Consider the following 23,722-nt stretch of genomic DNA (forward strand, 5'->3'; position numbering starts at 1 on the left):
CTGGGGTGAAGGTTAACTGGGAAGTCACCCGGGCGGAAGTTTGAAGGGGTTTGCGGAGTTTGGGGCTCTGTGCAGGGTATAGGGATGTGGGTCACGGAATTGGCCCCAGGAGATAGGAGGCAGGGGAAGAGTGTTTGATTTACCGGCCAGGGCTGTTAGCTGTTTGAGGAGCCGAGCTCTGAGTAGTGAGCTGAATCAAGTTTTTGGGTTCTGATAGAGAGACCCGGGGTCAGGACCACTCCGCAGGCAAACTGTGCTCTGGGTGATCGTTCAGTTTTTTTCCTCATTACCGTGTAACACCAAGATAAAAGAAATAGAGATGTTTAAATGGATCAAGGAAGGAACTTTACTTAACATCTACGTAGCACTAGCCCAAGTTTATATTCTCCAAAACATTGGATGTGATCCATTGCTGGTGCCCAGATATGCACTGATTAAACCACAAATTCTGGTTAGAACCATTATCGTCGGAAAGATGTATTGACTGAGCATGCTAAGCAGCAGATTCTTACTTCTTCCAGAACTTCCTCCTTAGAGTAACACACTGCTTTTAGCTGGGTTCTACTTTTTGTAGCAGACCTACCTCCTTATTACAGGACCTGACTTTAAGCTTGGATGAGCTAGCTTCTTTGATTACCTTTAAAAAAAAAAATTTGTTTTTGTTAAGCAAGTGTGAAAAATAACGCCTGTATATTTAGCCACTTTAAGTTTGGCACTCGGGTGAATTTTACTTCTTTGTAGGTAGTTGTGTCTATATTATGAAATACAGTAGTTAGTTGCAAGTACTTAAAAGTGTTTAAGCAGTCTAACAATTTGTTCCAGAGATTCAAAATAGTATTTCCTTGATATTTTTCACCTCAGTAATTAATAACTTATTCTTGGAAAATTCATACTGCGGATGAAAAGTGATTAGGAAGTATTTGGCATATTGTAAGAGAATGGTGATATTGCCTCCAGAGTAAAATTGGTTTTGGGGGTTACTCTCTGGTCCAAGCTTCCTGTTCTGTCAAGTTCTTCATGGATTGTTTTGGATTAGCAACTGCTAATAAAAATGATTGGGAAGCACTTGGCAAATAATCAAGGTGCTATATAAATGCTTTGTAAGTCCTGCGTGTGAGTTAACACTTCTGTAGTGCATACCAGTGGTTTCAGAGCCATTTTTTTCAGAGCTGGCTTTTCTCATGTTAAATTATTGGTATTGTAATTAATGATGCAAGTATTTGTATGTTGATTATATTGGTGGTGTCATTTCATTATTAGAAATTGTAATAAAACTATTACAGAAAGTTAGACTTGTAAAGGGAACTTTAAATGCTTTGACATCTTTTTAAAAAAATCGAATGTGTTCAAAATCTCTGAAGTTTGTGGGTTTGCATTTTAGGGATTTACAGTTAGGACTAGAAAGGTTCTCCTGGAATAGAAAAAAAATTGCATTTCTGGTTAGTTTCTCATATGAAACATGTTTATGCAGTGTATTAAAATTGTATTGATTAGAGACTTCTCCTTAAAAATAATAAACTTTATGTCAAACTTTGGAGCCCCTGTTAGGTAGTCCAATTCAGATCCCTCCCTGAGTCTTACTCCTTCATGTCTTTAAAGTATGTGTGTTGAATTTTTATTTCTTCTGCAGAATGTTTAATTATTTGGGAAGAATAAAGGACTCAGTTTTGAATGAAAATGCTTTTGAGATGTTGCTAGTTTCAAGGAAAGTAGGCTAACTTTTCCATTCTAGTATGGGGAGAGGGATTTTTTTCTTTGTTGCTTGTCTTGGAAGATAATTTTTAGTACTCTCTGTGCTCCATGTCACATATTACTAGTTGGGCTGAAATGAAAACTTAGTTCTTCTTTCTGTTGTATGAGTCTGATAGGTTCATTACTACTGCTTTCCAGATTTTCTGAATAAACATTACTTCCGTAGTGTTGTTACATTGCATAGACATAGTCTCTTACTCTTGATGTTTTAAGCATAGATGTTCTCTTTTTTCACTGTTTTTATTGTTGAAAGTCTTAAATGTGTCACTAACCTTCTTGACTTCATGTGGTATAAGTGGTGAAGAACTTACTGTTAAATCCACAAATATTTTCACACATTTAATGAACTTAGCTCTAAGTCACCATTTCATACCTGTTTTATACTTGGTATTGAAGCTAGATGACTGTGATTGCAGTGTGTTATTAGTCAGTTTATTGACTGATCCTGCAATATTGAATGTATGCAGATGGAGAAGTTGGTATAAGTCATGGATTCTGGTCAGCATAGGCCTAATTTACTAATCCATTCATAGGCTCAATTTACTAATCTGTTGTGGAATTTAAACTCCTTGGAAAAATGCTTGTGCTAGAACACTTGTTATTAAGACATGCTCAGCCCCTAGCTTTTTTTAAATATCCCAGTATATTGTAATTAATATTTGTATAAATGTATATGAAGATAGTGACTAGTGAGTTAAGAGACAACTGGGCAGGAGGCGGAGAGAGAAATCATATGAATTAATGTAAATGTAAATTTAGAAGAATTAAGGTATTTAGTTTAATGTGAGACTCAAAATTCCATTATGAAGTAGAGAGGGAGGTGGCAAACTTTTGCCAAGGAACAGATAGTAAATATTTTAGGCTTTGCTGGCCACATACTCAGTGCTATATTCTTTGTTGTTTTTACAACACATTAAAAATGTAAAAACCATCCTTAGCTTGCAGGTGTACAAAAAAACCAAAACAACTGCAGGCAGTAGTTTTCTCATTTCTGAAGTATAGCATCATGCTGGCAGTATTTTAGGTCTACACTATGTTTTTATTTTAAACTAGCTTACATCATTAAAACATTAAAGTGTTGGTTTTTTTTTTAATTTATTTTTTTTAGATTTTATTGGGGAAGGGGAACAGGACTTTATTGGGAAATGGTGTGTACTTCCAGGACTTTTTTCCAAGTCAAGTTGTTGTCCTTTACAATCTTAGTTGTGGAGGGCGCAGCTCAGCTCCAGGTCCAGTTGCCGTTGCTAGTTGCAGGTGGCGCAGCCCACCATCCCTTGCGGGAGTCAAACCGGCAACCTTGTGGTTGAGAGGATGCGCTCCAGCCAACTGAGCCATCCGGGAGCTCAGCGGCAGCTCAGCTCAAGGTGCGGTGTTCAATCTTAAATGCAGGGGGTGCTGCCCACCATCCCTTGCGGGACTGGAGGAGTTGAACTGGCAACCTTGTGGTTGAGAGCCCACTGGCCCATGTGGGAATCGAACCGGCAGCCTTCGGAGTTAGGAGCATGGAGCTCTAACCGCCTGAGCCACCGGGCCGGCCCAAAAGTGTTGGTTTTTTTAATGGGATATAATTCATTGGAAAATGCTTCCCCTTAAAGCATGAATTCAAAAAAGTGTTTTCAAAAGATGATCCTTCTTCCTTCTGCCACCAGTCTTCTTTTTTCACTATCTGCCCCACTCCCGCGCAAAAGCACCTTGAGTTAACTTCCTACATTTTAGAATAAGATGCACTTAATAGAATTTATGAATCAGTATATGTTACTGGATTACTTTCTTACCTTTCTTCCTATGTTTGCACACTCACTAAATCCCAAGCATAGTACCAGGTGTAAATTCTTATACTGCAGGAGATTACATAATAGTGATAAATGACTATGTAAGTATGTACAAAGTGATAAGGGACCTCTTAAGTTTAAACATTGTGTACATATTTCTTCTGTTTATCTTAACCTCTCAAGATTGTAAACTCCATGAGGACAGCAACTATAATCAGTTTATCTCCTGCAGTGTTCAGTCTTGAGGTCTTACACAATACTAAGTGCTTTGTACATACTTGTTAAATTGCTTTGTGTGCCCCAAAGGAATTACTGAAAGGAAAAGTATGGGGTGGCAATCAATATTAATTACATTAAACTGACTTATTTCTTTCAGTAGCCCTTAGGTGGTATCATTCTTGTTTTATAGATTAAGGTAGGCTCAGAGAGTTTATGTAACTTAGTTAATAGTGGAGACTGACTTGGAATCCAGGATTACCCGCCTCTTAAGGTTTAGTTATTTTCTCCATACAGTACCTTCTCAGATATATGCAACAAAGTCTCAGTAACAAAAGTCATTTATTCAGAAAGTGATCTATGTAGGTATACAACAGCATTACACACATACCCACATACACACCTGCCATTCACACACTCAAACAAGGTAGACATTCTCTTGAATGATATTAAGATAGTGTTTAACTAGTACCATTTAATGAAATATCTGTTAGCTACTTTTAAGTTAAGGGTTTGTGTCTTTTCAAATTACGTATACTGGTTACTTTGCATGATGATCATAGAGGCTTGTACACATTATTTTCCCATGGTAATTCGTTATCTGATAGCATTTATATATATATATATGCTATCAGATATATATGTGTATATATTTTTAATAAATGGTGGAAACTTATACTTTATTTTTTTAAGATTTTATTGGGGAAGGGGAACAGGACTTTATTGGGGAACAGTGTGTACTTCCAGGACTTGTTTTCCAAGTCAAGTTGTTGTCCTTTCAATCCTAGTTGTGGAGGGTGCAGTTCAACTTCAAGTTGTTGTCCTTTCAGTCTTAGTTGTGGAGGGTGCAGCTCAGTTCCAGGTCCAGTTGCTGTTGTTAGTTGCAGGGGGCGCAGCCCACCATCCCTTGCAGGACTCGAGGAATTGAACTGGCAACCTTGTGTTTGAGAGCCCACTGGCCCATGTGGGAATTGAACCGGCAGCCTTCGGAGTTAGGAGCACGGAGCTCCAACCGCCTGAGCCACTGGGCTGGCCCACATTTATATTTTTTATTTCATCTCTCTCTTCCCCCACTAAAGCTCCTCAGGACCAAGACTTTGTCTAACTTCAGTTCCTGTGCTTAATAAATAGTACTTGCTGAGTAAAGTGCAAACATTTGCCAAAGTGAAGTGGGATCAAAACATATTCTCTCATTTTCTATATAATTAATTAGGGGGATCAGGTAGGGAATCTTTTTATTTTTTATTATTGTATTTTTTGTACCTAATTGAAGTAACATTTACTAAAAGTAATTTTACCCCTTTTGTTTATAAAGATAATATATAGTCATTGTAAAATGTGAAGTGCTGTTTTTATGCCTATTAAGAATCCCCCAAAGGATGTAAAATTCTTCATAATTCCTTATGAAACATGAACTCAGTTGACATTGATAGCAATTTTGAAAAGTATATAGAATAAAAGTTCCATTAGGTCAAGGGAAGAAGATAATCTGCTCTATTCAATTTGTGAGTTTAGTTGAAGTTTTCAGTGACTTTTGCTATATAGCAAAACCTGTTTTTAATATGTTGTTAGTCAGCAGTATACGTGTAATGAACCTGATAAGTCATGAACACATTAGTCCCTGACTCTTCACTTTCAGCAGAGTTCCTGTTATAGTCAAACATACAATAATGTTTATACAATAAAAAATTATTTCCCTAATGACTAATCTAGAACATTAAAAGAAAAAATGGACTAAGTATTAGTTTGGAAACTGAGCCTAAACTTCAAGCACATTTTCCAATGAAATTGTTAATTCTGATCTACATTAGGTTTGTTAGAAGAGGGGGATTGTAACAAGGAAGTCATTGTGAAATGTTTTTATGATTAGCACATTTTGTGCTGGAAGGAAATAGGTGGGAGTAGTCAACCAGGAGCACTGGAAGCCAGCTCAGCTCTGTCCCCACAATGTTCTTTCCTGCAACCGCTTCCAAAAAGAGGAGGGGAATGGGGTGCTTATGATGGCATTGGTGGTGCACACCCTCTGGGGATCCAAGCCCTGGGGAGATGCAGTGCTTCTGCCATAGACGCTCCAGTCGTTTCCTCAGAAGAAATCAGAGTGACTCTGAGTCTTCTCTCGGCAGCTTTTGGGATGTATGGTGAGTCTTGCTTAGTAGACTCTGCTGCTTGGGCACCTTCTTATAACCACCACTGACTGTTCCTTTCTCTCTGGTTCTGGGATCAGCCATGGAGAAGCCTTAAAATTAGGCCAACTCACTGGTACTTCAGTGAGTGGCATGAGATCCTAAATCCTGCCTTCTTTTTTAGACTCACTTTGAATAGCAGGATATATATGTATATATAAATCATAAAATAAAGTTTGGGGTCCATCCCTCCAGTCCTATCCTTTTCCCTAAGTGGCTCTGAGAAGGTTGGATGGACAGCATTGCCCTTGAAAGATTTATTGACTTGGTTAAGTTGTTGACTTTTTAGCATTTACTAAGACTGATAACTAAGTTCTACTCATTTCTTACAGTATTGTAGAGCAGTTTACAATTTCACATCTGCTGATACATCAAAAACCTCAAATAATGTGACTTATGAGAATGAAACTGAGATTCAGAGAGATTAAATAATATGTCTAAGTCACCCAGCTAATACTTTCTTTTCTTACGTGGCTCTTGAACTGGTATTCAAACTTTGCTAAGTGATTTCTTACAAACCAGTGCTTCTCAGACTTCAACATGAATTCAGATCATCAGGGATTTAAAATGTACAGTCTGAGTAGGTCTGGGGTGGAGTCTGAGATTCTGCATTCCTGACCAGCTCCCAGGTGAAGTCGGTGCAGCTGCCCACGGATCACACTTGACATAGCAAGGCTCCACATGGAGCTGCTTTTACTTTAGAGAAGCTTGACAGGGTTTTTTTTTTTTTTTGATTTTTTGTTTTGTTTTGTTTTAAGTAATGGCAATAAAGTATCCTATTTCTGTTTAAGATTTTAGTTATTTTTAAATTTTAAAAGTAACATATACTTATAAAATAAGAAAAATTGTTAATCAAAAGTGAGATTTTTAAAATAAAATTGGTTCTAGAATTTTTTCTTTTTAAAAGTTTGCTACATTAGAGATTTTTTTCACGGTAATACCACTTATAGGTTTTCCTGAATTTCGTTTTAAGGACTGTATAAGATTTTATAATATGGATATAAAATTACACTTAATATATTCATACACTTAATATATATAAGTGTATACTTAATATATTCATAATATATTCTTAATATATATTAATATATTCTTAATATATTCATAATTCATACACTTAATATATATACACTTAATGTATTCATTACACTTAATATATTCATATCGATAATCTTCTAGGTTACTTTTTATATTTAATATTAGAAACAGTGCTTCAATGACTATCCATTATGCAGTTTCTACATTTTTTGCTTTTAGAATAAACTCCTAGAAATGAAATGTGTGGAGTCAAAGGAATCATTCGTTAAAGTTTTAAGAAATATGTATTGGCACCTGGTCCTCCCAAAACTCTGCTTCCCCTCCAAACCCTTGTCTGGTGTGTTGGTTTAGATACGGTAACTGAGTCCTAGTTACCGTAGGTAAAAATCATGTTGGCATCTGCCCACACTCACACTGTTGTTTATTTTTTAAAAACTTTTATTTTAAGTGTGTTTTTCCTGGACCCATCAGCTCCAAGTCAAGTAGTAATTTCAATCTAGTCGTGGAGGGCGCAGCTCACAGTGGCCCATGTGGGGAATGAACCTTGTAAAGAGCACCGCGCTCCAGCCGACTGAGCCAACCGGCCACCACACTCACAGTTTTATTGAACACAAAGTATATACCAGGTGCTGGGCAGTTAAAGACCCAGCTCACTCATGCTTAGAATCCGGTGATATAACTGAAGGTATACAGAGGGCTCCGGGATAGCTCTGTGGGAATCATTAGGCAAACGATTCCTTAATCCCTGAGGAGAAAAGAAAGGGCATTGGGAATCGGGAGGGACTTTAGACTGAGCAGGCTCATCTGCTGTATCCTAACCTACAGTCGTGTCTCAGTTAGGGTCAGACATCCAAAAGTGGCGCTAAAATCATTTCATCTCTAGTTCATGCTAAGTGTTTGGTTTGAAGTTTCACTGATATGTCTGGGCAGAGAATTATTTTGTCCTTTTAAAAATAGAATCCATATATATAAACTGCATGGTTAAGATGTCGGTTATTTAATTTTATACACTTTATTAGCTGTATTTTTCCTCCAATTAATGTGATAAATGAAAGTAATGAGGTAGATAATTAGTTATTTGTGGCATAGTACCTTTAATAAACAGTGTGGGGTGGTATTTGAGAAGTGTTAGGTAGTAATTACTATTCAAGTCCCTGAATGGAGTTTTGATAAATCAATAATGGAGAATAGTATGTAATTAGAAGTAAAAGGCTTTTTTCTTGGGGCCATTATCTAGTGATGGTATGTTGCTTTAAAAAAAGTATAGCTTTCTGATTTCTCTTTGAAAAACAGTCATGAGTTGGTTTCATTCAAAAGCTTCACTGTGGGTGGCTGGATGGCTCAGTTGGTTAGAGCGTGAGCCCTGAACAACAAACAGGGTTGCCGGTTCAATTCCCACATGGGCCAGTGGGCTGCGCCCTCCACAACTAGAATGAAGGACAACAGCTTGGAGCTGATGGGCCCTGGAGAAACACACTGTTCCCCATTATTCCTCAATAAAAAAAACCACAAAGCTTCACTGTATATTTATACATGTAAAACCGATAAACCTCTTCAAGTTTCTCAGTTGATGAGTCTCTAAAGGAGACTTTAGGAAATTAAAGTCTTAAGAGACTTGAAAGATTAATTGATCTTTCATTTGTAGAGGCAGAAATTGAGACCCAGAGAGATGAATAACTTGCCTAAGGTCATGTAGCCAATTGATGTCATTCATCAGAGTAGAACCCAGGGCTTCAGACTCCTATTCTTGTGTCCTTTCTGTTGTGTCTCCTGTTCTCTTGAACAATATTGGTTCTTTGAAAACTGTAATCAAATTTTACATATTTTATGCATAGCTCAACATACCAAATACTCATTTTTGAGGCATAGTGCTTATTTTAATCATGTTTTTAACACATGAAAAAGTTCTCTGTAGCTTCTTTTCCCTTTTTAAAAATTTAGCAATTTCTAAGCATAATTTTATTCCTCTTTATTGTGATTATAGCACTTCCAAAATTTTTTTCTATTGACCACTGAGCCTTGGCGAAGCAAGGAGAGGAGCTAGGCTAGTGTGAAAGCTATTATGGTTGGAGTACACTATGGCAGCTGTGAAAGGATACTGTTGGTTTGCCAGAGATACGCACGTTTTTCTTTTTGACATTGCTCTGCGTGATGCTGTAAATGTACAGCAGAAGTAACCAAAAGGCAGCCAGTTTTGCTATTGCAAGACTTGAAAAGCAAAATACGGTTGACTAAATGGAGGCAGACTAAGCAGGAAAATATTTTATCTTTCAGAAACCATTTGGTGAATTTTTTAAAGCTCAGAGTGTTCATTTGTGCTTTAGTTAACTATATGACTGCCGATTTAAAATTCACTAAGTAATAGGGGGAGGTTGTTAGGCCTTTGATATTTGTTAACTATTGACTTGAATTATTCATGGAGCCTTTTTGGAACTTTCCCCCTAGAGGTTATAAATAGGGCATTTTTTTTTCTTTCCAGAAGACTTTAATATCAAAAGAGTAGGTTTACCTATTTATTTTCTTTATGGTCTATATTAGTATTGAAAATTCAGAGTTGTTAGTGGAGTGCTGATTTCCCTGGTCATGTGATGAGTCATCTCAAAAAGATCTTGAGAAGAGCAGACATTTAATCTACAAATGATCTTTTACAAGGTTACATTCTAAAGGTAGATAATATTCCTGGAAGGTATGTGGTACTAGTTAGAAAATACGAATTAATCAAGGGTTTTGGAGACTTTTTTTTTTTTAATAAATTTTATTGGGGAATATTGGGGAACAGTGTGTTTCTCCAGGGCCCATCAGCTCCAAGTCGTTGTCCTTCAGTCTAGTTGTGGAGGGCACAGCTCAGCTCCAAGTCTGGTCACCGTTTTCAGTCTTTAGTTGCAGGGGGCGCAGCCCACCGTCCCAAGTGGGAATTGAACTGGCATCCCTGTTGTTGAGAGCTTGTGCTCTAACCAACTGAGCCATGCGGCCGCCCCTTGGAGAAATTTTTTAACTTGTTGTGATAGTGTAAATCCGATGTGTTATGAGGGGTGATATATTTTTCAGTTCATTGTCATTAACATTTGTTGATCGCATATCATAGGTTGGGCAATGTATGTAAGATCAGAGCAATTTTAATTTTAGTTTTTGTTGTTATTGAAAGGAAGTGTATCTTTTTTCCCAGAGAAATTAGGCAAATACTGCATTTTAACGTGAATTCCATGGTGTTAATTCATTTGCCTTTAAATTGGGATCTCTGCTTGGTTAGGACCTTTGAAGGGGTGGATAACTGTAGCTTTTGTAGATTGTGGATCACCCTATTCTTGAGGGGCCTGCTGCCTTTTCTCATTCCATGGCTACCAATTAGTCTACCAATGGTAGGAATAATGGTATCAGTTTCTGGTAGTCATCAAAGGATGATGGGAGGTCTACCATTCTGTTTTCAGTAGATAATTCCTGCCTACATACAAATCTCGTCAAGTAATATGAAAATGAGAGGGGAACTAACACTTACAAAATGCTTACTTTATTGGAAACTGTTCGTCCTTTCATAAACTTTTTATTATGAGGTAGGTATTATCTCTTTTTACAGATAAAGGAACTGAGGCTTAGAGGTTAAGAAATTTACTGAAGATAAATGACTGAAACTGGACATTTAAATATGGTTGTTTGATACAATCTTACCAAGATATTAACACACTGGGCCTTTTAAATTTTAATTTAAAACTTAAAAGCTTATATTTTAGGCTTCATCATAATGTCTCCTTGCTAATTCCCTGTCCACTCTACATCTCTGTCTCAATCACCCTCTCCACCCTTGCTCTCTGCATTTCAGTCTCACTGACCTTTATTCCTCAGACAAATCCAAACCTGTTTCTACTTTAGGGCTGTCGGATTAGTTCCCTCTTTTTGGGCTACTCTTCTGATGAGTCTTCATGGCTGACTCCTTCCTGTAATTTCAACTCTTAACCTAAATTCACCTCAGAAAGCTTTCCCTATTCACTATTCTAACGTAGTCATCCAGCATTTTCTTATTATATTGCTCTATTTTAAGTCTCTGCATAGAACCTGATATTTTTCCTATTGACCTTTTTTTTTTTTAAAAAAATTATTGTTTATTGCCTGATACAGTTTCAGGATGTTTGTTGTCTTTTCACTTCTGTATCCCAGTGCCTGACATATATTTGTTGAATGATTATATGGAGAAAAATTAAAACCATCAGGTATAAGTTTAACTTACTGCCTCCTTATCTCTGAATTTATCTCTGTCTGAACCTGCCCTCACTCCCTTGCTTCCTGTTTTAGAGGAAGGAGGTGTCCCTTCTTTTAATGGTGTTTAGTGTTCCTAGCTGTGTTGTAGATCTTATTTCCCATGTTTTGGTAGAAACCTCAGCTTTGCATTTATCTCTTTTCCTCTCCTGGTTCTTTCTCTACATGAATCATGTTCAATTTTTTTCTGAAAATAAAACCCTTCAATCATACACCTCTTGTAGTCTTTGCTAGATCTTGATCTCTTAGTTTCAATGTCAATCTCCCCTATCGCCTTCCATGGACTAACCCAGGAATCTACCATTTTAATATTCTTTATATATGTATATATACTCGTATTTTGTAAAAATATAGTCTGAATTATAAACAGCTGACTTACAAAAGAGGTTTTGGAATGTAATACTTACACGTTGGGGACTGTTTGCATTTGTTTTGTTAATATGAGTTCTTGACTCTATTGCACTTAGAATATAGTTGTCTTCTGAGGTGGAGTCTTTTTTTCTTGGTTCTGTCATTCCCTTTTGGCTTAAAATTTGCTAGGATGAACAATTCCTAAAACACTGTTAAAAATATTCATACATTAAATTCTTTTGTTGATTTAGCTTGTCTTTATTTGCTAGACTTCTATATAGGGCTGTTTTTCAAAAGTTCAGGAAATGCTATACAAAGAATAAAACATCTAGCTTTAAAAATTTTATATGTCTCATCATTTGAAGAGTCACTGATGAGTAGTCATTAAATTGGAAGTTTGCAGTTGTTTTAGATGGACCTGACGATTCCACTTCTGGGGGATCTATCCCTAAGGAAATAATCTGATATGTAGAAGAAAAAAATGCCCAAAGATATTCATCACAGTGATACTTGCAGTGTTAAAGTCTTGAAAACAACATAAATGTGAAAGTAGGGTTTGATGGTTAAGATATGTTATGGTATATTCATAGAATAGAATCATTTAGACATCTTCCAAAAGTTTATAATGAGCTTTGGGTGACACAAAAATACAAGTATTTTAAAATGTGAAATAATGAGTAAGATGTCAGACTTATGCTTCTACTGATGTTAGACTAGGTTGTTTCAAGTCAAATACACTGCTAACTAGAAAAACTGCACGATGTTGAAGAGCAGTGACTGATTATGAGATCACGTTCTGGAAGATAAGGAAAGCTCTGAAATGTGAGCCTGGTGTTTGAGGTTGCCTTGTCTATTATTAGGTCATTTCTGATTCTGGAAGTGACAGCTGAGAGGCTGAATAGTTTTCAAAATACTTATGTCAAGGAGGACAAAAAAAAGTTGGAATTAGGGTCTGCCAAGGTGGAGGGCCCTAGGAAACACTCTAGGTTTTTGGGTTGGGTCCCTGTGGTCTTAAGTGGTAAGAGTAAGGGTGAAACAGAAGTAGACCAGTCTTTATAAGGACTCAAGCCCAGATTTTTAATCTTCTCACTTTTGGGTTAGATTAAGATGATCGGGGATTCCTACTGTCTCTAGCCTATCTGCCTGCCAGAAGCAAAAGTAAGTTCTTTCTGAATAGCATCATCCATGGCTTAAGCTTGTCTATATCATTTTTATATACAGCATTCAATAAAAAAATAACTAGGCATATGAAAAGAAAAAATGCAACTGAAAGCCAAGAGGGAAAACTGACAATAGAAACAGCCATGAAGGTACAGATATTTGAGTTATCAGTCATGGACTTAAGGTATATTTATGATAAATGTGTTAGAAGAATCAAAGACAAAATTGATAATTTTGACAGAAACTTGAATGATAAAGAACGAAATAGAAATTCTAGAACTGAAAAAAACATAAAAACTGATTAAGAACACAATGGAAGGTTTAACAGCATAGATACAGCTGAAGGAGATAATTAGTAAAGTGCAAGATAAATCAGGGAAAAAAAATCCAGACTGAAGCATTGAGAGACAAAAGATGGAGAATACTTAGAAAAGAGGGTAAGTGACATCTGGAAGATGGTGAAAAGGTCTTATATATAAGTAACTGTAGTTCCAGAAGGAGAGGAGAAAGAATGGGATAGAAGCAATATTTGATGAGAAATTGACTGATACTTTCCCCAAACTGATGAAAATCATCAAGTCGTAAATTAAAGCTGCATAAACACCAGGAGAAATACAAATAAAACACATCTAGATACATCACAGTAAAGCTGTTGCAAACCTGAGCCAAGAAAATCTGAAAAGCAACTAGAGAATAAAAGAAATTTTACCTTCAAAGGAGCAATGAAACTGGCATAACAGCCTGCCTTCAACACTAGCAGTGGCATCCAGAAGACATGAAATAGTAGCCATAAAATGACAGAAAATAACTGTCAATCTTTTCCCAGTGAAAACAGCCTTTTAAAGTGGATACAAAATAAAGATGCTTTCAGGACAAACAAAAACTGAGAGGATTTGTAACCAGGCAGACCTACCCTAAAGGAAATACTAAAGGATATTCTTTAGGCTGAAGGAAAATGATTTCTGAATAGGATGAACAACATTGGAAAGGGTAGTTATGTGGGTAAATATGAATGGATATTGTTTATATAAAATAATAATAGTAGTAATAATAATAATAATGACTTGTGGACTTTGTAAGCTATATGGAATTAAAGTGTATGATAGTAATAGCACATAGTAAATGGAGTTAGTGTTCCAAGTTCTTTGGATTGTCTGCAAAGTGCTGAAAGTACTAATTAAACTTAAGATTTCATGAGTTAGAGTGCATGCATGTTATAATCACTAAGGTAATCACTAACAGAGTAGTAAAAGACTATATTAGACAAGCCAATTGGGAAAATAAAAAAATATTTAATCCAAAAGAGGGCAAGAAAGGGGAAATAAAGGAATGTGGGACAGGAGAGACACAAAGAAAACAAATAGTAAATTATTTTATTATTTATTATAGAATCAGTACTTATTAGGTGAACCATGAAATTGCCCACATTTGACCTACAATAATAGTAATTTCATAATTTAAATGTAAACAGATCAAATTTGTTAAAACCAAAGATTGTCAGAATGGATTAAACGGAAACCAACTATATTCTGCATACGTAGAGTCACAGGTTAAGTGTAAGAACACAGGAAGTTTGAAAGTAGAAGAATATAAAAAACATACACTATTCAAGCACCGACCTAAGAAATCTGGTTTAGCTATGGGAGGGAGATAAAGTGAACTTTAAGGCAAGTAGCATGTAGTGTTACTAGAGATAAAGAGGGATATTTCATTGATGAAAAGTTCAGTTAACCCAGCAGAAAATAAAAAGGATGTTCAGAAATATACCGTGTTATAATTGCATTGATGTACATATATTTCTTAAACTTTTATTTATTTATTTACCCCCCCCCCCTTTTCTTTTGCCTCTCCTCCCCCACTCCGGTTCAAGCTGTTGTTTCTTTCTCAGTCTAGTTGTGTAGGACATAACTCCCTGACCCATGCTGGTATTATGGACCTTGTGCTCCCTCCAAGCTGAGGCTCTTGGTAGCCGCTGGGGTGGCACTCAGCAGCCCACAGCAGCTCGGGCCGACCTCTGGCTGCTCACGGCAGCCCAGCTCCAGGGAGAGCTGTTGTTCACAATCTTAGCTGTAGAGGGCGCAGCTCACTGGCCCATGTGGGAATTGAACCCGGTGACCTTGGCTTTAGGAGCACAGCGCTACCTGAGCCACCGGGCCGGTTTTTCTCTTGAACTCTGATTTATTATGCCACTTCTGATACTAAATTTCTGTACATGTGTGAGTCTGTGTTTGGGTTCTCTTCTTTTCCATTTGGCCATTTACTATCTTTAGTCAACATCATATTTTGAATTATAAGATATACTAAGTGTTGATAACACATTGAGTAAATACTATCTACCTTGTGATTTTTCAAAACAGGCTTGGCTGATTTTGATCCCTTTTTCTTCCAATGTGGGTTTTGGGATCAGCTTGTGAAGTTCTGTGAAAAAGCTTGTTGGAATTTTGATAGGAATTGTGCTGAATTTATACACTAATCGGGGATAGAAATGAAATATATATATATATATATATATATATTTTTTTTTTTGTTTTTAATTAAAGTTTATTGGGGTGACAATTGTTGGTAAAGTGACATAGATTTCAGGTGTACAATTCTGTAATACATTATCGATATCTCACATTGTGTGTTCACCACCCAGAATCAGTTCTCTTTCCATCACCATATATCAGACCCCATTTACCCTCTTCTAGAGCCCCCTTCCCCCCTTACCCTCTGGTAACCCCTAAACTATTGTCTATGATGAGTTTTTGTTCCTTCGTTTGTCTTGTTCTTTTGTTTTCAGTTTTATATACTATATATCACTGAAATCATGTGGTTCTTTACTTTTTCTGACTTATTTTGCTTAGCATTAAATCTCAAGATCCATCAATGTTGTCACAAATGGTACTATTTCATCTTTTCTTACCGCCCAATAGTATTCCATGGTGTGTATATACTATAACTTCTTTATCCATTCATCTATCAAAGGACATTTTGGTTTCCATGTCTTGGCCACCGTAAACAAAGCTGCAATGAACATTGGAGCACACGTGTCTTTATGGATAAATGTTTTCAGATTTTTTGGGTAGATACCCAGGAGAGGGATTGCTGGGTCATATGGTAATTCTGTTCTTAATTTTTTGAGGAACCTCTCTCTACACTACCTTCCATAGCGGCTGCACCAGTCTGCATTCCTACCAACAGTGTATGAGGGTTCCTTTTTCCCCACAGCCTCTCCAACACTTGTTACTATTTGTCTTGTTGATGATAGCCATTCTGACTGGGGTGAGGTGGTATCTCATTGTGGTTTTTATTTGCATTTCTCTGATGATTAGTGATGTTGAGCATTTTTTCATATGTCTATTTGCCATTTGTATGTCCTCTTTGGAGAAATGTCTCTTCAGGTCGTCTGCCCATTTTTCAATTAGGTTGTTTGTTTTTTTGTTGTTGAGTTGCATGAGTTCCTTGTATATTTTGGATATTAGCCCTTATCGGAGGCACTGTTCGTAAAACTCTTCTCCCATTCAGTTGGTTGCCTCTTTATTTTGTCGATGGTTTCTTTTGCTGTGCAGAAGCTTTTAAGTTTGATATAGGCCCATTCATTTATTTTAGCTTTTACTTCCCTTGCCTTTGGAGTCAAATTCATAAAGTGCTCTTTGAACCCAAGGTCCGTAAGTTTTAGTACCCATGTTTTCTTCTATGCAGTGTATTGTTTCAGGTCTTATGCTTAAGTCTTTGATCCATTTTGAATTAATTTTGGTACATGGTGACAGATAGCAGTCCAGTTGTATTCTTTTGCACGTGGCTTTCCAATTCTCCCAGCACCATTTATTAAAGAGGCTGTTTTTTCTCCATTGTATGTTTCTGGCTTCTTTGTCAAAAATTATCTTTCCATATTTATGTGGGTTTATTTCTGGGTTCTCAGTTCTATTCCATTGTTCTGTGTGTCTGTTTTTCTGCCAATACCATGCTGTTTTGATTATTGTTGCCCTGTAGTACGGGAGAACTGACATTTTTACATTGAGTCTTTCTATCCTTAAACATGATAGAATTCTCCAGCAATTTCTATCTTTCATGTTCAATAAAGTTTTATAATTTTCTTCATAAAAGTCTTGAACGTCTTTTGTTAGATGTATTCCTAGGAACCTTAAATTTTTATGCCACTTAAATGGCAACAATTTAAATTGCATTTTTAAATTATTTATAAAATATCTATGAATGCTGTTTTGGTATATCTGTCTTGAATCCAGCAACCTATTAGACTGTTTTATTGTTTCTAGTGCTTTATCAGTTCTCTTAGATTTTCTTTATGGACAGTTATATCATCTGCAAATAAAATTTATTTTTTCTTTCCATTACTTACACTTTTACCACTTTATATGCATACCTAAATAATATAGTTTAAAGGGATATCTTTTGAAAAGTAATGTAGTCATATACATGTATTCATATTGTATTTTGTTTCTGGTTTCTTCAGATCAGCTTTGTTTAAGAGGAGCATCCACATGGTAGTCAGTGTAGTGTATTGCTGTTGCTGATAATTATGCCACAATTTATCCACTGTACATATATCCAATGGACATAATAGGTTGTTTGTAGTTTTTAGTTATTAAACATTTTTGTATGTGTACCCTAGTATACCTTTCCAAGCATGGATCTGCAGGTTCATGGAGCATATTAATCTTTAACCTGACAGTATAGAGCTGAACTGTTTTCCAAGTTGGTTTTAGCAGTTTTGATTCCCACCAGCAGTATTTGAGGGTTCTTGCTCCTTGCCAGTGGTTGGCATTGCCATTTTGTTATGTGTAGTAATAGTACCTAATCGTGATTTTGTAATTTTCATTTTCCTGAATCATTAATGAGGTTGAGCACTATTTCATATGTTTATTGGTTATTTGGATATCTTCTTTTGTGATGTTCCTGTTCAAGTCTTTTGTCCATTTTTGTATATTTGATTGTCTTAATCTTATTAATTTGTAGATGTTCTTTATATATTCTGGATATATATGTCTGATATATATGTGTTGTAGATATCTTCTCTGATTCTGTACATGTGTTTTTATTCTTTTTGTGGTGTCTTAGAAGTTCTTACTTTTAAAGTAATAGAACTTAGTATTTCCTTTATGGTTAATGCTTTTTTATGGTCCTGTTTAAGATAACTTTTTCTCTATTATGAAATCATGAAAGATAATTTTTCTTATATTATTTCCTAAAGCTTTATGGATTTGCCTTTCACATTTAGGTCTATAACCCATCGAGGGTGGGTTTTTTTGTTTGTTTGTTTTGTGTGTGTGTGTGGTATAGTGTAAGGTGAGGGTTTAGTTTGATTTTCTTTTTTCCCTATATGTATCCCCAATTATTGCACTACTATTTTTGGAAAAGACCACTTTTGTGATGAGTTAAGAGTTTAGTATATACGCATAGGTCTGTTTTTAGACTTTTTATTCTACTAAGTTTTCTTTTCCAGACACAGAAAAATCTATGTAAATGGAAGGTACAAAGTAAGATGGTAGGAATAAATACAAAGTATCATTCATTATAACAAATACAAAATGGACTAAACTTACCAGTTGAAAAACAGATTGTTGTATTGGATTTTAAAAAATCTAATTGGGGCGGCCAGTTGGCTCAGTGGTTAGAGCGCAGTGCTCATAACACCAAGGTCCCCGTTTGATTCTCACACACGCCAGTGAGCTGCGCCCTCCACAACTAGATTGAAAACAATGACTTGACATGGAGCTGAGCTGCGCCCCCCACAGCTAGATTGAAAAACGATTACTTGTCATGGAGCTGATGGGTCCTGGAAAAACATAGTTCCCCAATAAAAAGTAAAAAAACAAAAAACCAAAAAAACCTAGTTGTATGTTCTTTAAAAGAGACCCACTTAAAACATAAGAACTCAGAAAAGTTGAAAGTAAAAGATGGTAAAAAGAATTACCAGGCAAATTCTGAGAGTCTTGCATTTTATATGAGTAGGAAAGGTATCTCAGTTAACTCCATGCTTTGGTGGGTCCAAGCCTTTGTTCCTGTCCCCTAGTGGTTAAAACTCTAGGTCCCTACATCACCACGATTTACCTCCTACGACAGCCATGTTCTTTGTTTCTGCCCTTAGGAATTTTCTTTATTCTATTGTGGGGTAAGCCACGCATTTAAAAGGAATTTGCCATATTTCATCTAGCAATTTTTAGGCATTTGTGTGGATATTCCCCCGCTCCCCAATTACTTAGTCTTTCTTGTGTCTGAATCATTAGTCTCCCATATGGTTTGAAGAACCTACTCTTCTAGGGGGACAGCTAAAAATATAAAATGATTGCCTGTGGTCAGAGGGGTTATGGATCATTTCTTATATTCTTATCCATTTTTCATAGTTCTGCAAGAGCACATATTTTAAAAAAAGAAATTATCCTTGAGATTCTCCAAGTAATAGCCCTTCTTTTCCATTTGTTGCAGGTGGTGCGGTTGTGTCAGAACCCAAAGCTGGCGCTAAAGAATAGCCCACCTTATATCTTAGACCTGCTGCCAGATACCTACCAGCATCTCCGCACTATCTTGTCAAGATATGAGGGGAAGATGGAGACACTTGGAGAAAATGAGTATTTTAGGGTGTTCATGGAGAATTTGATGAAGAAAACTAAGCAGACCATAAGCCTCTTCAAGGAGGGGAAAGAAAGAATGTATGAGGAAAATTCTCAGCCTAGGTAATGGAGAATACTACACAAATACATATTCAGGGTTGGGACTGCCCAAATGGGTAACACATCGAAGTAGTTGACTTGGTTTTAATTTTATGTCAACAAGAATGCAGTTGACATTTGGTTTAAACATGTGCTTTGTATAAAAGGTTGCCTTGGAGGATATTGAACCATTCCTAGCTTTGATAGGTTTGGTTACCTCTGAAAAATTAGTGACTTACAGTCATGAAGATGAATTGGAGGCAGTAAGTCCTTTAGAAACCCTGAAGATCATGAAAATTTGTGGATAGGTGAGAGTTTGAAAGAAAGAGGTTGGGGTTAAGCTGAGGTTGGGAGTAAATACTAAGAGGTCAGGTTTTGCCAGAGCTGTAGCATATTAGGTAAGTTATAACTATGGGATAATAGGGAAAAAAATTAAGCTAATAGTTTAGATAACTTTTTTTTTTTCAATAAAGCAAAGTGAAATGACATTTACTTTATAGGTAAAAGATATTGGCAAATTCAGTTAATTCAATAAATATTTGAGGGACTATTTTATACTTATTAAATACCAAAAATTATGAGTATATTGGCTATTCTATATGTTACTAGCTTGCTTGTTGGAAATTACGGAGAGAGAAATAGGTTGATTGTATATATGGTATAATTGTGTTTGGTTTTGTTCAATTGGAAATAAATATTAACTCATTAACAAGTAAAAAATGGAAATTCCACTAGAACATTTTAGGGAATAAATTACTCTCAAGGAGTGACTTGAATTAGAGAGGACAGTAATTTTTGAGAGCAGTAAGTTGGCATGCATTACTCGAGCAGTAACTTACTAAATGCTATCCTTGTAGCCTACATTTGTGTCTGTTGGTTTAGATTCTGGGAACCCTGTCTCACTTAAAATTTTGCCCACATCGTTATTCATGTTATCTTTACTACCACAGATTACTCTAGTTTGGTCCAAGGTATCAGTTTTTCTTCTTAAAAAGATTTCTGGTGACTGAATTCAATGTGTAGGAACCTTTGTAACTTCTAGTTTATACGAAAATTAACTTTATTCCTTTTAATTGTTTTAATTTCATGACTTTTGTTAAAACTTTGACTATATGGACCTTAGCTAATTAGTCATTTTGTATTGCTGAGTTTTAAAAAAACAATTTTTAAAAAAACAGAACTTTAAAAATTTATTTGCCATCTACAATGAACTAGGTTCTGTCTAATTTTAGGGGGTGGAAAGGATTCTTCAGCATTCAGTTATGATGTAATGTGATAAATGCTTTAATAGAGAAATGTACAAAATACTGTGTGAACAGTTTGCCTAGTGACATCAGAGAGGGTGGCGCAGAGGAAGTGTTATTTGAGCTAGATTTTGAAAGGTAAGTAGGAATTTCTAGGCAAGGAGTGAAGAAAAGGCTTTTAAAAGTGGCATTAAAACGTAGGCTCTGCGTGTTTAAGGAACATGAGCAGTCTGGTTTGGCTAGAATTGGGTGAGGTACATAAGCTGGAAATACAGGTTGGAGTTAGATTATAAAGAGCTGTTCTTTGACCTCTAGACTTTCTCCTATAGATAATTGGCTGCTGTAGAACAATTTTTTTCTAAAAGAGCATTTTTATAGTGAAATAAAAATTACAGATCTAGTCTTAGAGCATACTGAACATTGTTTAACACTTTTTTCCAAGATTCATAGTGCATCGCTTAGAGACAGTGTCGTATACTGGTTAAGAGGATGGACTACTACTGCCTGACTTTGAATCTTAACTTTTCCACTTAGTTAGCTATGTGATCGATCCCTCAGTTTCCTCATACGGAAAATGAAATAATAATAGTACTTGTAGGATTTTTGGGAGTTATTAAATGAGTAACTAAATGTTTGATGCTTAGAACAGTGATTAGCACATTGAGAGTGACAAGTGGGTTAGCTCTTATTATCTTCATCATCATCATTATTTTTGTGACTGTAAACGTAGATTATTGTATCAAGCTGAGTATCAGTGATACTGGCAGGAACTAATGAAGTATGTACACCAATTTTGCCCTTCCTAAATGTCTTCATACTATGCTTGCAAGTTCTTTTGCCTGTCTTAAAACCTTACTGTCAGTATGTCTGTCTGTATCAATTTTACTCCCCCTAATAAGCTTTTAATCCACTATGGGCTTTGAGTTCATATAACCAGGTTTGTACAAGTTACGTGTAAAGTGAGAATAAATAAATTTCAGGTGAGAATCAGATTTTTTTAACAAAGGAAAATATATGGCTTTACTGTATGATCTTTGTGATCTGTATTTTGGTTGCTTAGAGGCTTGTTTTCTTACTCAGTTTTTTTAAATTGAGATACAGTTCACGTACCATAAAATTCACCCCTTTAAAGTATGTGAGCCACTGGTTTTTAGTGTGTTCACAAAGTTGTGCAGCCAGCAGCACAGATCCATTCCCATCGCCCCAGAAGGAAACCCCGTACTCGTTAGCAGCCCTCTCCGCCCCCGCTCCTGCTCCCCCTCCCCCAGCCCCTGGCCATCGCTGAAACATACTTTCTGTTTCTGTGGATTTCCCTGTTCTCAAAGTTTCATCTAAGTAGAATAATATAACAGTAGCCTTTTTTGTCTGGCTTCTTTCACTTAGCATGTTTTCACAATTCATCCATGTTCAGTACTTCATTCCTTTTTATGGCTAAGTATATTTTCATTGTATGGGTACATACCACAGTTTGATTATGGACATTTGGGTTGTTTTTACTTTTGACTATTATGAATAATCTGTTATGAACATTTTGACTATATGTTTTCAGTTCTCTTGGGTGTATACTTAGGAGTGGAATTGCTGAGTCATGGTAATTTTATGTTTTAACTTTTTGAGGAACCACCAAACTGTTTTCCACAGCAGCTGTACCACTTTACATTCCCCCAGCAAGTATGAGGGTTCCAATTTCTCACCAACACTTGTTACCGTATTTTTTTCTTTATTATAGCCACTCTACTACTGTATTTCCCCGAAAATAAAATCTAAATAAGCCCTAGCATGATTTTTCAGGATGCTTATAATATAAGCCCTACCCCCAAAATAAGCCCCAGTTAAGATTGTCAGCCAGACGGATGCATTTAGTACATGTGTTGCAACACACGATGGATGTGTTGAATTATAAAATGATAATATATAATTAAATATAAATAATATTACTGACATTAATACTTAAATGATGATATAAATTATAATTAAGTATTTGTAAATACACAAGCGAGCACCTTTGGATGAGAGGTAAATGCCTAATGTAAACAGATGAACTCGAGACTTACTGCTGAAAGACCAATCGGAGTACAGACACAACGCACAGATAACGTGTGCACTTGATAAGGAACGGACCTAGTTGTGTCTAATATGAATCTTCATAATTCAATACGTCGTGTGTTGTAATGGACGTACTTAATGCACTCGTGTGAAATAAATGTTTTCTGAATTTTGGTGGCCTGCAATTTTTCGTCCCTTTTGTGTGGACCATCATTCTTAACTGTGATCATTTTTGTTGCCATTCCTGTATCGTAAGTTTTCAGTTAACACTTGATTTAATGGTAGATTTAAAGGGAATAATATTTTGACTCCCAGACAAGATGAGTGCAAAACAAAAGAGCTATTCCATCGAGTAGAAGACAGGAACCGTGGAGGACTCCTGGGACAAGAATCTTATTATGGCTTTCTGCAAAGAGAAGAAGTTGGATCTCTGAATGGTCTGAAAATGGTGAGCAGAGTACGATAACCTCAGCCAACAGGTAGACAAGGGAAATGCTAAGAAGCACAAGTGTGGATCAGGTCGGCAACCATTATTTCCTGAGCTGGAAGACATCTGTGAATGGACTGCTGACAGGAGAGCAAAGGCTTTGGTTGTGTGCAGGGCTGATATTCAAGCATTTGCCCTCGCAATGGCACCCCAGTTAGAAATATCCCCAGAAGAATTCAAAGCATCACAACACCGGCTGGATGGCTTCCTTCAGCGATATGAACTGTCTCTAAGATCGACAACACTGTTCAAGCTGGGAGGTACTGAAGTTATTAAACATGCACTTGCATTCAAGTCCTTTGTTGATGGCATCGACTTTTCTAAATACCAACTCACCAGAATGATTGCTCTGGATGAAACTGCAGTGTTTATGGGCCAAGGATCTCAAACGACAGTTGATCAGAGGGGTGCCTCGTCAATCTACATTCCCTCCACTGGTTACGAAAGTGCATGTGTTACCTGTATTTTGGCATTTCTTCTGGATGGAAAGAAAGCCCCACCTCTAATCATCACTAAGGGCAAGAAAGATAAGGTTGAATGTGTTTCAGGCATTTATGTTTGAAAAAGC

The 23,722-nt window shown here is 36.4% G+C and overlaps 1 protein-coding gene across 3 annotated transcripts in view; it reads left to right on the plus strand.

Moving 5' to 3' along the window:
• CBL (Cbl proto-oncogene) overlaps positions 1-23,722 on the plus strand; it is an 83,020-nt gene that overhangs the window by 801 nt on the left and 58,497 nt on the right. Inside the window, exons 1-2 of one of the 3 annotated variants that reach the window (XM_033119438.1) lie at positions 5,743-5,878; positions 19,154-19,401. The exons of 1 other annotated variant lie outside the window; for it this stretch is intronic. In XM_033119438.1, the coding sequence (XP_032975329.1) occupies positions 5,876-5,878; positions 19,154-19,401 (251 nt within the window). In that variant the 5' untranslated portion in view covers positions 5,743-5,875. Of the gene's footprint in view, positions 1-5,742; positions 5,879-19,153; positions 19,402-23,722 lie in introns of those variants that run through there. One more of the 3 variants, XM_033119435.1, reaches the window with a different exon arrangement.

Source organism: Rhinolophus ferrumequinum, chromosome 11 (genome assembly GCF_004115265.2).
Source record: "Rhinolophus ferrumequinum isolate MPI-CBG mRhiFer1 chromosome 11, mRhiFer1_v1.p, whole genome shotgun sequence".
Lineage (NCBI taxonomy): Eukaryota > Metazoa > Chordata > Mammalia > Chiroptera > Rhinolophidae > Rhinolophus > Rhinolophus ferrumequinum.